The following is a 15,015-nucleotide window of genomic DNA, read 5'->3' as shown; positions in this document are numbered from 1 at the left end:
GCACTTGTGACCGGTGAAAATGCTCCAGGCAATAATCAAATGAGTTGCCCAATAGTTCAAAAAGATTTGGTTAGGGCTTGTGCAGAGGAGACAAGTGAGTTAATTAAAAATGAAATAGGAGATCGTTGCTTTGCGGTGCTTGTTGATGAGGCTCGTGATGCATCTATTAAGGAACAAATGGCTGTGGTTGTGAGGTATATACCATCTCTTAATTTGTGTATTTCATTGACCTTGTCTTGTTGCTGTCAAGTAACTATATTTTTCCTTTTCTCTTATAGGTTTGTCAATGATAAAGGAAATGTCATTGAGAGGTTCCTTGGCATTGAACATGTTTCTAACACCACGTCACATTCACTGAAAGAAGCATTGGATACTATACTTAGAAGGTATGGTCTATCTATTTCCAAGATTAGAGGACAAGGATATGATGGAGCTTCAAACATGAGAGGACAATTTCATGGATTGCAAAGGCTGGTATTGAATGAAAACCCATTTGCCTTTTACATCCACTGTTTTGCTCATCAACTGCAGCTTGTGGTAGTTTCTGTAGCCAAGTGTTGCACTTCAACTTTTGATTTCTTCAATTATGTAACTTCAGTTGTCAATACTGTTAGTGCTTCTTGCAAAAGAAAAGATCAGCTCCGCCAAAATCACCATGACCATCTTGTTCAGCAATTAGATAGTGGTGCTATTTTTCCTGGGAGAGGGAAAAACCAAGAAACTAGTCTTGCTAGGCCTGGTGATACACGGTGGGGAACACATCACAAGACATTGGCACGTCTTATGCTCATGTGGGGTTCTGTACTTGAGGTATTAGAGAATGTCAGTGAAGATGGAACTGATGGGGAAAAGAAAACAATTGCATCTAGGCTGATCACAAAAATGGAGTCATTTGAATTTGTGTTCATATTGCATCTCATGATTAGAGTATTAGGTGTGACTCAAGAATTGTCACAATGTTTGCAAAGAAAAAAGCAGAACATTGTCCGTGCAAATAGGATTGATTGGTTCAGTGATGAGAAATATGAATGCCACGAGGGAAAACGGTTGGGATGAACTTTTTGAAGAGGTGAAAAGCTTTTGTGTCCAAAAGAAGATAGATATTCCTAATATGGAAGATATGATTCCAGTTAGAGGTCGTTCAAAATTCCGTGGTGCCAAATTAGTAACACACTACCATCATTTTCATCATGGGATTTTTGTTGTTGTGGTTGATCAGATTCTTTGTGAGTTAAATAATCGGTTTCCAGAAAGATCAACCGAACTCTTGGGATGTGTTGCTTGTCTTGATCCAAATGGTTCTTTTGCCAACTTTGAGATAAACAAATTGGTTCAGCTTGCTAAGATCTATAAAGATGACTTCACTGATTATGAATGTGTGAAGCTAAAGAGTGACCTTCTTGTGTTCATTGATGAAGTTAAAAATGATACAGACTTTGGCACCTGTACTGATCTTGGTAAGCTTGTTGAGAAGATGGTTCAAAGTGATAGACATACAAGTTTTCCTTTGGTGTATCGTCTCATTGAACTTGCATTGATTTTGCCAGTGGCAACCGCAACGGTTGAAAGAGCCTTCTCCGCTATGAATATTATCAAGAATGAACGAAGGAATAAAATGAATGATGATTGGATGAATAATAGCATGATATGCTATATTGAGCGGGATTTATTTGCATCGGTAGATGACGAAAAAATTTTAAAGTGCTTTCAAGGCATAAGAAACCGTAGGATGAATTTGCCACACGAGGGCCCAAGGTGTGTATTGTTATAGTACATTTCATTTTATACTGCTATCTTGATTTACGAAGAAGTATGACACTTTAAAAATTATATTATGTAGCATTGAGCGTGGTGGTCCAAGTGGTGTGAATTCATGAAGACCCAAGATATCAGACATGGTTCTTTTAAATTTAGAAGGCTTGTGTATTAGGTATTTTTCTATCCTCGTCATTGTACTATGTATCTTTTAAATGAATATTAATCTACATATATATTAGACTACTATGTGTAGCGAGCAAAATTTTTTTGGTCTCTGTTATTTAGCCCTCCCGGTGGTCTGTTTCTGGATCCGCCACTGGGAATCTTCGTTCATAGCTGATAAATTTTTTACTATATTTCACATGGCCTTGTTTAGTTTTCAAAAAAATTTGCCAAAAATTTTAAATTCCCCGTCACATCGAATCTTACGGTATATACATGAAATATTAAATATAGATAAAAATAAAAACTAATTACACAGTTTGTCTGTAATTTGTGAGGTGAATCTTTTGAGCCTAGTTAGTCCATAATTTGACGATATTTATCAAATATAAACGAAAGTGCTATAGTACCCGAAATCCCAAAATTTTAGCAACTGAACAAGGCCAGAGCAACAAAAGTTTAAAAAAATGGAAAATTCAAAGGCAAGAGCAAGGGACAATGTACATGTACGTTCTATCTATGTGACAAGAAGGGTCCCGTGATAAAGGATCATCCATTTTGACTATGAACATTATGAGAGGAGTATTGTATTCTCAATCAGACATTGACGGAGCTCCTGCGAGCCATCAGCTCGTCCAGTAAGCGTCCGACATCATCGTAAGAGGACCCTCCCCTGGCCACCGCGCGCCTGGCCTTCTCCGCGAGCTCCTTGGCCTTCTCCCGTATTGCCACCGCGTCCTCGCCGTCGCCCATCACTCTCACGATTGCCTCCGCGATCACCTCGCCGCCGATCACGCGACGGGTCTCCACCTTCGACGCGTAGTCCGTGGACCCCACGCCAACACCGACCTTGAGCAGCTCCACCACTAGCTTTTCGTTGTAGAACTGGTCGGCGAAGCGCGGCCACGTCACCATAGGCACGCCGGCGCTCATGGCCTCTAGCGTCGAGTTCCACCCACAGTGCGTCACGAACCCGCCCACTGCCGGGTGGGTCAGGATCAGCATCTGCGGCGCCCAGCCCCGGATGATCAAGCCGCGGTCACCGCCCGCCATCAGCTCTGCGAACCCGTCGGGCATCCATTCCGACTCCTCGGTGTCCGCTCCGCCGCCGATGACCCAGACGAAGTTCTTGCCGGACATGTCGAGGCCGCGTGCGAGCTCGCGCAGCTCAGGCGGCGAGAAATGGGACAGCGTGCCGAAGGACACGTACACGACCGAGCCCTCCTGCTTGGTGTCGAGCCACTGCAGGCAGCCGTTCGCGTCCGGCGAGAGACCGTTGCTGGCGCCCCTCGTCGCCGCGTCCTTGCTGGCGAGCGCGACCGGCCCGACGAGCCACGCGCGGCGCCCGAGCGTCGTGGTGTAGTGCTCCAAGTAGTCCGGCTCCAGCTCGTGGAAGCTGTTGAACACCTCGCCGTAGCTCCTCTGGTCCGCGGCGTTGCCGCGCTGCATGGAGGCCCAGTGCTCCGGCCGCTTCTTGGGCTCAAACATTTGGCTGCGCCTCAGCACGACGCGGTGCGGCAGCCCCGGAAGCAGCACGAGCGCGTCGGGGTCGTCGGGGGCGGCCTCCACGGGGTTGTTGCGCACCGTGGTGTCGTTGCAGGCCCGCGAGAACAAGCTACTGCCGAGGAACGCTATCCGCGGGACGCCGTGCTCCGCGGCGGCGTCGGCGGACCAGACGAAGAAGCTGTCGCTCACCACGGCGTCGGGGCGATTCTCCGCCAAGAACCGGACGAATGGATCGCGGAGTAACTGCACCGCGTGGAAGAACTTTTCGCGGTCCTCCATGGAATTAAGGGCCGGGCCGCACTCGACGCCAGGGGGCAGCCCGACGTCGGGGAAAGGCACGACGGCGATGTCGATGGCCAGGGCGCCCTCGGTGCCGCGGGAGGCGTCGTTGGCGTGGTCCACCGCCGAGCGGATGACTTGGGCGTTCACCGGGGTGGTGAGGATGGTGCACTTGACGCCTCGGGCGGCGAAGAGCGCGGCCATGTCGGCGACCGGGATGAGGTGCCCCGGTGCAAGGAACGGTAAGAAGAGGATGTGCAGCGGCTGCTGCTCATCTTTGATGGCCATGGCTGGCTGCGTGCCGGCGCCGGCGCAGCTGCGCTCTTGGGAGTAGACCTTGGAAGCAATGGCGTAGCGTAGCTAGAAAACGGAGTAGCAAGAAATCTGATTGGACCGGCTTATAGTTGCAGTTTTCTATTGTACTACCTGACGAATCATCGAGGAAGAACGCTAGTATGATTGGACAGACTTATAGCCGTCTACTACTTGTATGACCCCCAATTGCCTCGTTACTCCGATTCATCTGCGGCGAAGAAATGTTCGAGGACCTTGAACTTGAAAGCGACTCGATCCGTCCGTTTCGTCATTGCTTACCTAACATGTCACCTCGAATTTTGCAGCCGAGCGCTGTAGTTTCCGGCAACGGATAACATGATTACGGGTGTGCTTGGGCTGTTTAGTTAGGGCACTAACAATGCTGACTCTATCATAAAGTCTAAAGTTATTTATTACCTCGAACAATGTGGACTTGGAGTCTAAATAAGGTCAGTCTCAATGCATAGTTTCATGAGACATGTTACCAAGACTATAAACTAGGTAACCGAGCCACAAGAGTTTTATGGGGATGAAACTCCTCTCTCATCTCATGAAACTCCTTCATTTAATGATCTTGCCAAGTCAGCAATTTTGCTTATGTGGCACCCTATTTAATGTGCATGACACTATCATGAAACATGCATTGAGACTAGTCTAAGACTTGGAGTCTTATTTTTTCTACCTCTTTCTTCAATAAATATGCTGCCACATCAGCAAAATACCATAAATATTATGTAATTAATTGTCTTGGACTCTATGATAAAGTCTTGCATTGGGAGTGCCCTTAGTGATTTTTTTTACTATTATAGTACTTTTGTTTGTATTTGATAGTTATTATTTAACTATATACTAACTAGGTTTAAAAAAATCGTCTCAAAATTTACAGACGAACTATGCAATTAGTTATTTTTTTATCTATATTTAATGATTTATACATGTGCCACAAGATTCGATGTGACGGGAAATCTTAAATTTGTTTGCAAAATTTTCCATGAACCCCCTTTGATCCTTAGCTATGTTCGGATGCTAAGGCCCTGTTTGGTTCCTCTTGCTAAATTTTAGCTAGCTAAACTTTAGTCACTTTAGTAGCTAAAGTTTCAAACACATTGACTAAAAGGAACTAAAATAGTTTAGTCCCATTAGTCACCCAAAAATAGCTAAAATAATTTTAGCTAGCTAAAGTTTAGCAAGGAAACCAAACAGGCACTAAGTAGGAAGGCTCAACATGCGTTAATTGTAGAATTAATTGTATAAGTCGTGGCTAATTAGACTTAATAGATTTGTCTCGCGAATTAACTCTCATGTGATTAGTTTTATAATTAACCCTTAGCAGCTATGTTCCTGCTCTCGTCCCCGCACAATGGGAAAGAAAACTTAGGGTGTGATTTTATATTATGGGAACAAGAATATTTATGTTTATGAAACATAGACGTTCCTGAAATATGAGACATACTTTAGCATCAAACATCTGATGTGACGGTGCCAAACTTCATCCCCCTAACATCCAAACGGAGTCTACGTCTCCGTTCAATTGTCTTATAAGCTGCACTTTTTTTCTAGCCAGGAGTGTTTTTTTCTCATAATAAATTAGCAAACAGTACTTTTAATCATAGCTTTTCAGACCAGCGAACAACTCTACATGAGTCATGGACAGTTAGAGCGTACTTAAAAATGTCCCATGTAATATTGTGGTGTTGGTGTGGCCAAGCGTTGTGTGAACTGGAAAGTAGACTCAATTTGACTTGTTCTTCTATTACCGTCTACGTTGTTCGCTTGAGCTTATCAACCAAATCAGCTAATCATTTAACAGTGTTTTTCTCTCACAATAAATCATTTAATAGTACTTTATGTCATGGCTTATCAACAGTAATTTCCTCGCGTGGATGTCTGGGTTCATCTAGGCGCGCAAAATGGAGGAGATGTCACGACTACTGCTTCTCCATCGGCTGCCTCTGAAAGCAGAGCTCAAGTGCCGGACGAGCACGACGAGCTACAGGAAGCGGCGACAACAGGCTCCCAGCATGGAAAACCATCCCGGGCCGTGACCAAGAGTAGCCCCGTCTGGGCCGGAATGGGTGAACGTGTGAGGCCCAGCGGGGGTATCAAACGTCTCTCCCATTGGGAGAGGGGTATCAAACTACTACTGTATGTACAAACTTGCTAAAGTAGGTCTCGTCCGTTCCCCGTCCCTGCTCTGTTTTCCAATTCCTCTGTATCCGATAGCTAACACAACATGCTTCTATATCCTGAGAACTACTGTAGTAGATTCTTGACCGTGCTGTGGCCTTATGCTTCCACCTCTTCTTTAATTTGGAGGCCCTGAAGTCTGAATTTATAAAATATATCAGTAGCGGTCTCTGATCTGATGAACTGAAGCCCCCGATGATGAGAAAAAAGAAAACTGATGACGCGAACGCTCACCTCCACTCGTTGCAACTGCAAGCTAAGCTAGTCTGCTTTTCCTGCACGCGGCCGGTCTAGCTAGGGCAGACGCATGTGCGCCCACTCGTTTGTTCTTGGAGACGGACAGCTCGATCGAGCACGTATACAATCACAGAGCTCCTCAGCCACTCACTCGATCATCTCTAGCTAGTTTCCCCTCGTGCCGAGTTTCCTGTTTCAAGCATCGCTCCCGAAAATGCCGGATGCCCACTTCTACATCTGGCTAAATGTGATGTGCATTCCATCACCTACTGGGAAGAGCTTGGGATAGAAAAAGACTAGCTAGGCACGTGACATTGACACATCATGACGAGGAAAAGAACGATCAGAGAGATGAGCATTCAGCTCGCTGCTCGCCTAACAATCGAATTGAAGCAGCTACTGCCGGCCATAGATTCTTGGGGCAGCTGGCAGCTCTATCTTCAGCCACCACGGTTTGAGACGACAGTGGGCACGAGGGTCCATCTCTCGATCCCTATTGTTGCCGATTTCAGAGAGTGGTCAGAAATTAGAAAGTGACACGTACGTGCATGTGTATTGGTTATTAGATCCCATGTTCAGTTTTTTTTTTCAATCAACAAATGCTAGCAACAAGCCACCAAGAGCATCATTTTATCGTGGTTCCATGAATCGATGACCATGGATATATGATATGGAGTTTCATTCAATGCAAGAACTCAGAAATGCAGAATGCAGAGGAGCTTAACCTCATCCAATGCAAGAACCACAATAATGAAAAATAAAGTGAGATCGTCATATCAAGTATCACACACAAAGTACTCTCTATAGACTATAGTACAAGGTATATACATATATATAACGCTTCTATATAGTTCTATATATTGATCAATACATATGTTCTCTTCCCTTTTGTTGTCCGTTCTAGCTAGTTTCAGAAGTAAGTAGGATGTATAAGTGTATTTCAGAACGCATCAGTAATCGGTTTCGTCTCCCAGAAATCGTCCACACTACCGTTGGTCCAAAAGCTGGCAGTGAAGTGTGACGACAAGAACTGCATCGTCAGAGCGTCCAGACCGGCCGTTGTTTCACCGTGGCCGCCGCCGGCAACCAAACTCAGCTCGGAGCAGTAGTAGGGGTAGGTCGTCGTCTGCTGGTGCTGCGTGTACCAGTCTCCGGCCGCCGTGGAGCTGTCCTGGCTCATCGTCAGCGCCGCCGGCGACGACGCTCCCGCGCCCTCGCTGCTGACGGCGACCGCGTTAACGTTGTTCGTCGTCGCAGCTGCCGCCATGGCGGCTTTCTGGCAGTAGTACGCTTGCTGTTGCTGAAGATCGGGGTCCGCGGGTTTGGTGCACCAGTAGTAGTCCCCGGTGGCGCCGCCGGAGCTGACGGTCGTCGTCGACGGCTCCTGCTCCTGCTGCTGCTGCTGCGTCGACGTCGTCGTCGCCATGGGTGCCTGATGCTGCTTCTTCTTCTTCTGGATCCTGGTCCTCCAGTAGTTCTTGATCTCGTTGTCGGTCCGGCCGGGGAGTTGCTTGGAGATCTTGGACCACTTGTTCCCCCACCTCGCGTGGAGCTCCCGGATCACCGTGTCCTCCCCCGCCGTGATGCTGCCCCGCCTCACCCCTGGCCGAAGGTAGTTGAGCCACCGCAGCCTGCAGCTCTTGCCGTTCCTGTTCAGACCTGTCGTCGAAATCACAAACTATTCAGTTGCGCGCCCATTTGCAAATAAAACCAAGCTTCAAATCATTATGCTCATGAACGAAAGCATGCGTGCATGCAAAGGATTGAAATTGGTGAATGCATCATGGGTCACGATTGGGGCTAGCTAGCTTTACCAGCTGAGCGCGCGAGGTTGTCCCAGGAGCCCTCCCCGTGCTGGGAGATGTAGCTGACGAGGATGAGGTCCTCCTCCAGCGTCCACGGCCCCTTGCGCACCGCCGGCTCATCGTCGCCGCCGCACGACCTGCTGCTGGCCACCCTCGTAGTCGTAGTCGTCATCTAGTATAGGCTCCTTGTTTTGTGCGTGGATTTTGTGATGTCGATCGAAATTGAACAACGCCGCGATTCGTGGATTAGATCGTTCGGCGCCGGTGGTTATATATAGGCGAGCCGGCCGGGCTAGTGTACGTGGCGCGCGTGGGTCGGTACTCGGTACGCGTGTACGTGTTGTCACGCACATGCTCTTGTTTGAACCACTAGCTCTTTGCGGCCTGTGATGTGCGAAGCCTTTGTCTCGATTGGGAAAGGAGAAAGGCTGCTTTCGTTTTGAGGCACTTCCATTTGCGGAAGCACACAAGTCTGATTCTATTTTGGTTTAGCGATGATATATTGAGCCAGTATATATTATGAAAAACGTTGTAAACTATTTGATTGAATAACTATATATAAAATCTATCGTCTTTCTTTACCTCCCTTGAAACAATTGTGAAACATCTATTCCTCCGGCCTCTAAAGAAATATCGCTACAGTATTCATGTTGGTCAAACTTTTTAAGTCTAGCTAGATTTAACAACATCTTAATATTTTTATGAAAATATATTCAAAGATTGATCATCTAATGATATTAATTATATATTATAAATATTAATATTTTCTTATATATGTATTTGGTTAAGTTTTTTTTTTTACTTTTTAGAAAGTGAGAATGACACTTTTTATAGAACTGATGAAGTATTTATTTTCACTCATCTAAAGAAGGTACAAGCTGAAAGCTAGAAATAGAGTCCAAGGCTCTCCACTACATGGTGACGCCAAAAGGAAGAAAATGAGCCCCAACTATAAAAATAGAAACTGCTCTCAGTGCCACAATGGGAAGCATCATTTTGGAGCTCACCACACACGGTTGTTTTTTACCCCCGGTTCTCTCGTGCATGCCACTTCTCTCGTCTGTTCTATTTGTTGTGCGGTACAACAAACAATGATTCTTTATTGAATTGGAAGCGAATCCTCAACTTGCGCCGCTCTTCTTTTCCTGGTTTCTGGCATCACTAGTTGCATAGGGCTATTTCTAGCATAGGTATAAGGAGATGTGAAAAATTATACTACATAAATACATTTTTCGAAAAGCAACATTAGGTTCTATCTATTTTGTTAACGTTACAATATAAAAACACTTTTCAGAAAGTTGAACGTACGAAACATAGCCTAAGTCAACTCGAAACCATGGATCACATAGAGAAAAATTACAAGATCGTCCCAACCCCAGTTTTTTTAGAGTTCAAAAAAAAAATCAGCCAATTCAACATTCAACTGCAGAAAAGCTTGAACTGCTAACTGTGGTAGCTAACTATCAGCTGTGAACTATCCAATTCAATCCTCCAAAAAAAAAAAAAACAGGTCAGCCAATTCAAGTTTTCTATATTAGGACCAAACAAGTCATAATTTTATACTCTCTTTGTCCACGAAAGAATCAATTCTTAGAATCTGTGTCAGTCAAACTATGAAGAATCTAATGATATTAATTTGATACTATAAATCTTAGCATTTTTTCTATAAATTCGGTCAATTTTTTTTTTAAAAAAAAATAACTTAGAACAACTCTAGAAATTGACTCTTTTGTGGATGAAGGGAGTATTGTATAGTGTCCAAATATTTTTGTGCAAACTCAGAACTACTGTAGAGTGTAGATAGCATCGGATTGAGATCAGCACTTCTCCTCGCAGCATGCTAGTGGAATGAAGAGCACATGCACACAGCTGTAAGCCTGTAATCTTAGCTCATGCAAGCGCAGCACATCAGTGATCGTAGCTAAAGATGAGCAACGGGCTGGCACGGCCCGGCAGAGTAGTACAGTAGCACGGCGTAGAGGCTCTCGTATTCGGTGCGCGACGGATCGGCGCGCGCGCGGCGACGACGACTCATCTGCTCCCATGGTCGCCACGTGCATAGCGCCCTATATATCCCATACAATTGCGTATAGGCGTAGCTCTCCCAGTCCCAGCCAGCCAGCCTCGCATCGCATCGCATCGCTCGATTGGATCACGTCTTGGTGCCTGGAATGATGTGGCCACGCACTGTGCATGTTTACTAGCGGGGGCGGGAGGAGCCTCGTGCGATTGCATACCTACGGAAGTGCGTGACGCGCGCCGCCTAGCCTAGCTAATCCTTGGAGCTGGTTAGGCCACCTGCCTGATCCGGATTCAGGAGGCGGAGAGGGGAGACGAGCTCCACAGCTCATCATATATCAGCTCCGGGCGGATCAGCCGCATGCATGGATGAATATATTGTCGACTGAGACGTGCACCTGCAATCCAAAAAAAAAAAGAATCTAATTAAAATTGGTTGGTTACGATGGAACCACTGTTTCACAAAGTTCATCACCACTGAGTCTAAAATCACTTCCACCGTCAGTTTTACCCTTTTTCACGGTGAAAATAAACAGTGATAGGATAAGCTTCATCATGTCCTATTTCACCATCGACGACGAACCGGCGATAAATAATCAGAAAAAAAAAAGAAAGAAAGATAAATGCTGCTTTCGTTTGAGGCGCTGCTCCCGACGCGTACAACTAGTCCAGCTCAGAACTGCTCGGAAGGAACGAATGAGTAAATAATAACTAACTAAGCGATCAAGCTGAATACGTATTTTCCTTTCTCGCAGCTTACCAGCGAAAGTAGAACACTCAACACTAGCTGGAGTCTCATGCATCGATCGATCGCGTAAGCACACCAGTGATCACTGATCACACATCGGCCGAGAGCGTGGTGCGTCGTAGGCCGGCTCTCGCTTTCGATCGGTGCCCGCGCGACGGATCGGCGCGACGACGGCACGAGTCGGTTTCCATCACGTGCACAGCAAGCCTGTAGTACACGCGTAGCTCTCCCAGCCGGGTGTTTACCCTCGCATCGCTTGATCACGTCGCATCATCCTACTCCTGCCTCGTCGTGCCGTAGCTTCCTGAAAATGGAAGTGATTCCACCGAGCCCCACTCATGGAACTGGTAATAATATCGGTTAGGCTACTGGCAACCACCAGCTAGCCCGATCCGTGGTGGAGGGGTTTCCAGTTCCAGAAGGGATGAATGATCCATCGCCGAGAGTGCTGAGATTGTGACTCGAAGAAGAACGTACGTGGCTGCCTGGCGGGCCCCTGCGGTGCTACCGGCGTACGTGTAGTGCACGTTTTGTTGGTGGAAGAAAACCGATTATCATTTTTTCAGAAAAAAAAGGGATGAACGCTACCCCGGCCCTCCGTCCTAAAAATATGGGGATTCTTTAAGTCAAACTATTTTAAATTTAACTAAATATATATTAAAAAAAATTACTATTGTACTCCCTCCGTATCTTAAATTGATGACGTTCTGGAGGTCAGACTGTTTGCGACAAAACATGTCGTTCACAGAATCAAGGTTAACTTTGGACACGATTACCCCTAGCCACGCACACACGCCACATGTTCGCATGGCCGCCCGTTCGCATGAATGGTCTCCTCGATTGAAGAGATTGCCGCCGCTGCTCTCCGTCATGCAGGATTCGGACGAGGTGGTGCGTAGTGCCGAAGTCGCCATGCAAAAATTGTGGCAACAAAAAATACCGTGGCTGCTAGAGATGGAACCATGGAGCTCATGCCTCAGGAATGGATTGTTGTATAATTGGCACCTTCACTGTAATTAATAAGGGCAAAATAGGAAAACTAACCCTTAATTAATTAATCATCTCTTAGTAATCGTACTTATATCCTAAACGTCATCTAATTATGATATGGAGGGAGTACACATGTTATACGGTCATCTTGTCGACTTATAGCTTCGATTTATTAATAATCACGTCATGTGTTCGAATTCATCTTCGAACTGGACTCTTTGCTATGCATCGACTATTCTAGCCACTCTAACTTGTATGAGCATAAGAGGATTAATGATTTATCTAACAATCATATTCGTTTTGGGATAGTACTTTGCACTGTCATGCTATATCTAGATACATTGCTCTAACTTATATAGGCATGTGAGTGAGTAACATACTAATAAAATGCTCTATGTGCTTAATAGATAATAAATATATAAATATAATATAGACTAATTCATTTATGAACTGATCGAAAGTTTGAAACTATCGTCAAGTGTTCTAAATGGACTGTAGATGAACATGTCATAAATTTAATTAAACCCATATAGCTTCGGTGTAAGTGTAACCGTTGACTTGTCTCCATAACCATACGAACTTGCTTACGTCGACACATATATAGCTAGTCTTCCTTCCTGTTTGCCTATGATAGTGAGTCAACTCCATATGTCATGGTAGATTGGAGTTCGATACAGATAGTAGGTCAACTTCACATGTCGAGATAGATTAGAGCGGTACGGAGTAGCTTTATGTGCATGGAGTTTTTTTATAAAAAAATTACTTGAGGTGCAAAAAAAGTCTTTTTAGTCCCAACACGTGTTACGGGCCGGGACTAAAGGTCTTTTTAACCCGGGGCGTAAAAAAGCCGAGACAATTGTAGATTCCGAGCATCGTCCAAAGCTCTATTCTGCAATAATGTGATGTGAATTAATGGGTGTGAAATTGGCCGCAAAACACTTAGCGACAGACGGATGGACGACGACGAAGGCCTTGTTTAGTTTATAATAAGGGGGTGTTTGGGACCGCTCCACAAACTCTGCTCCACAAACTCTACTGTAGAGCAGCTCCACAAAAAAATGGAGTTTGTGTAGTACCTTTTTAGACTGACTCCAACAGCGAAAAGGCAAAATGGCGACCCATTCCAGGATTTAGGTCCTGCACAGCGAATGGGTTACGGACCCAAAAACTTTATTTTCCAACAGCCGGAAGGCAAAGAGAGCCCTGTCCACTCGTCTTCCTCCCTGGTCCGCAAAACTCCCTTCCTGCTTCTCGCCTCTCTGCATGCGCCGCCCACCCCCTCCTCGCCCACGAGCTTGCTGGAGAAGAGGAAGCGACTGCATGCGCCGCCCACCCCCTCCTCGCCCACGAGCTTGCTGGAGAAGAGGAAGCGACTGCGACCAAGCTCGCCGAGAAAGAAGGTGTGGGCCAGATTTGGCCTGAGCGCACGAGCAAGTGCATGGGAGAGCTTCGCTGTGACCACACGGAGGAGCTTCGGCCCGCCGCCACGCGGGTGACCTCCGGCCGGCCGCCGCGCGGGCGGGCGCGTGGGGAGCTTCGGGCGGCCGGCGTAGGCGAGCGCGTGGGGAGCTTCGCCGAGATGCACGGAGGAGCTTCGCCGAGACGAACGGAGACGCACGGAGGAGCACCGGCACCGCTGCAGCGCGGCCAACCTCCGGCGTGTTGTCATCGTTGTCTCCATCTCGACGTCTGGGCCCACCACTACTGGCGCAACAGGATTGCATCCGCGGGAGAGAGAGGACGCATATTTGCGTTCTTGCTCAGCTGCTACCCAAAATGGGTGTTCTATTTGCATATGTTGTTGGAGACTATTTTTTGATACCCAAAACACTATGCACTACCTAAAATGCGTTTGGGTCATGCTTTGGCTGCTCTGTTGGAGACAGCCTCAGGTGCTCTCACAACTCCACCCTTTTTCCTCGAACTGAGTGCGTGGAGCTGAAACCGTTTGGCTAAAAAACGTGGAGCGGAGCTGAAAAACGTGGAGCAGAGCAGTCCCAAACACCCCCTAAATTTTGCAAAATTTTCCAGATTTCATGCACATGAAATCTTACGGTACATGCATAGAGCATTAAATATAGATAAAAACAATAATTAATTACACAATTTGCCTATAATTTGTGAGACAAATCTTTTAAACTTAGTTAATCAATAATTGGACAATATTTGTTAAATACAAACGAAATTGCGACAGTGCTCATTTTGCCAAAAAATTTGAAACTAAACAAAGCCGAAGACCACTCCCGTTGAGAAAAAAATTGGCTTTGTCTAATTTATATTAGCCTAATTTTTATTTATTATTATTATTTTATTTAGATTAGTACTCCTACATCAGACTACTCAAGACAAGAACCCAACATGACAGGATTGGTGTAGAAATTCTTATTCAGGTTACCTCATAAAGCTTTGGGTATTTTTCATATCATATTACCATTAACGAATTATTAGTCACAGAAGAGGTGGACAAAAAACAGAATAGTTTTTTTTGCTCTTTAACATTAGGTATATATTGAATTAGTTATTATGAGATATGTTTTCATAGTAAATTTATTTAAATACATAAATGTTGATTTTTTAGATTTAGTTAAACTTAAGAGAATTTGATCCATTCGAACTTAAAATTGCATCTTTTTTTTTGAACAAAATTGCATCTTTTTTTTGGGATGTAGGGGAGTACTATCTATCAGTCTATCACCTGCGACTGCGAGGAGCTGTTCTGTTGAACTGAACATGGAAAATGTTGGGCTGTAAATTTGTAGAGCCCAACAAATGAAAATTCACCTTCGGGAGTATATTGGGCCCAGCCATGTTCCACATCTTATTAGGCTGTATTTCCTAAATCTGTAGAGCCCAACGAAACGAAAATGGACTTCGGCCAGACGAGGACGAGCGACTGGGAGTGGGCCCGGGCCCCACTTGCCCAGTCACACTGTGGCGAGTTGGTGGCCGTCCGATGACGATCGTTCGGCAGTCAGAGGTGTCAGGCGCGAGCCACGCGCACGAACCCAC

General features: G+C 45.7%; 2 protein-coding genes across 2 annotated transcripts; both read right to left on the bottom strand.

The window, feature by feature from the left end:
- On the bottom strand, positions 2,325-4,241 carry LOC8058211 (anthocyanin 3'-O-beta-glucosyltransferase). Its single transcript, XM_002455979.2, has one exon. It carries the CDS (start codon positions 3,991-3,993, stop codon positions 2,518-2,520), a length of 1,476 nt encoding a protein of 491 aa, XP_002456024.1. The 5' UTR covers positions 3,994-4,241; the 3' UTR covers positions 2,325-2,517.
- Positions 7,199-8,478, bottom strand: LOC8054933 (myb-related protein 305). The gene is made up of 2 exons (XM_002455978.2): positions 8,259-8,478; positions 7,199-8,103 (listed from the first exon to the last, which is right to left on the bottom strand). The coding sequence occupies exons 1-2, from the start codon at positions 8,419-8,421 to the stop codon at positions 7,385-7,387; spliced, it is 882 nt and encodes a 293-aa protein (XP_002456023.1). The 5' UTR covers positions 8,422-8,478; the 3' UTR covers positions 7,199-7,384.

This window comes from Sorghum bicolor, chromosome 3 (assembly GCF_000003195.3).
Source record: "Sorghum bicolor cultivar BTx623 chromosome 3, Sorghum_bicolor_NCBIv3, whole genome shotgun sequence".
Classification (NCBI taxonomy): Eukaryota; Viridiplantae; Streptophyta; class Magnoliopsida; order Poales; family Poaceae; genus Sorghum; species Sorghum bicolor.
This window is presented reverse-complemented; position numbering and strand designations above follow the sequence as displayed.

Excerpts from the sequence above, each read along its gene's own strand:
- LOC8054933 (XM_002455978.2), bottom strand. The coding sequence starts at position 8,421 with ATGACGACTACGACTACGAGGGTGGCCAGCAGCAGGTCGTGCGGCGGC. Across the intron at positions 8,104-8,258 it reads CAACCTCGCGCGCTCAGCTG|GTCTGAACAGGAACGGCAAG; the intron begins GTAAAGCTAGCT and ends TTTCGACGACAG.
- LOC8058211 (XM_002455979.2), bottom strand. The coding sequence starts at position 3,993 with ATGGCCATCAAAGATGAGCAGCAGCCGCTGCACATCCTCTTCTTACCG.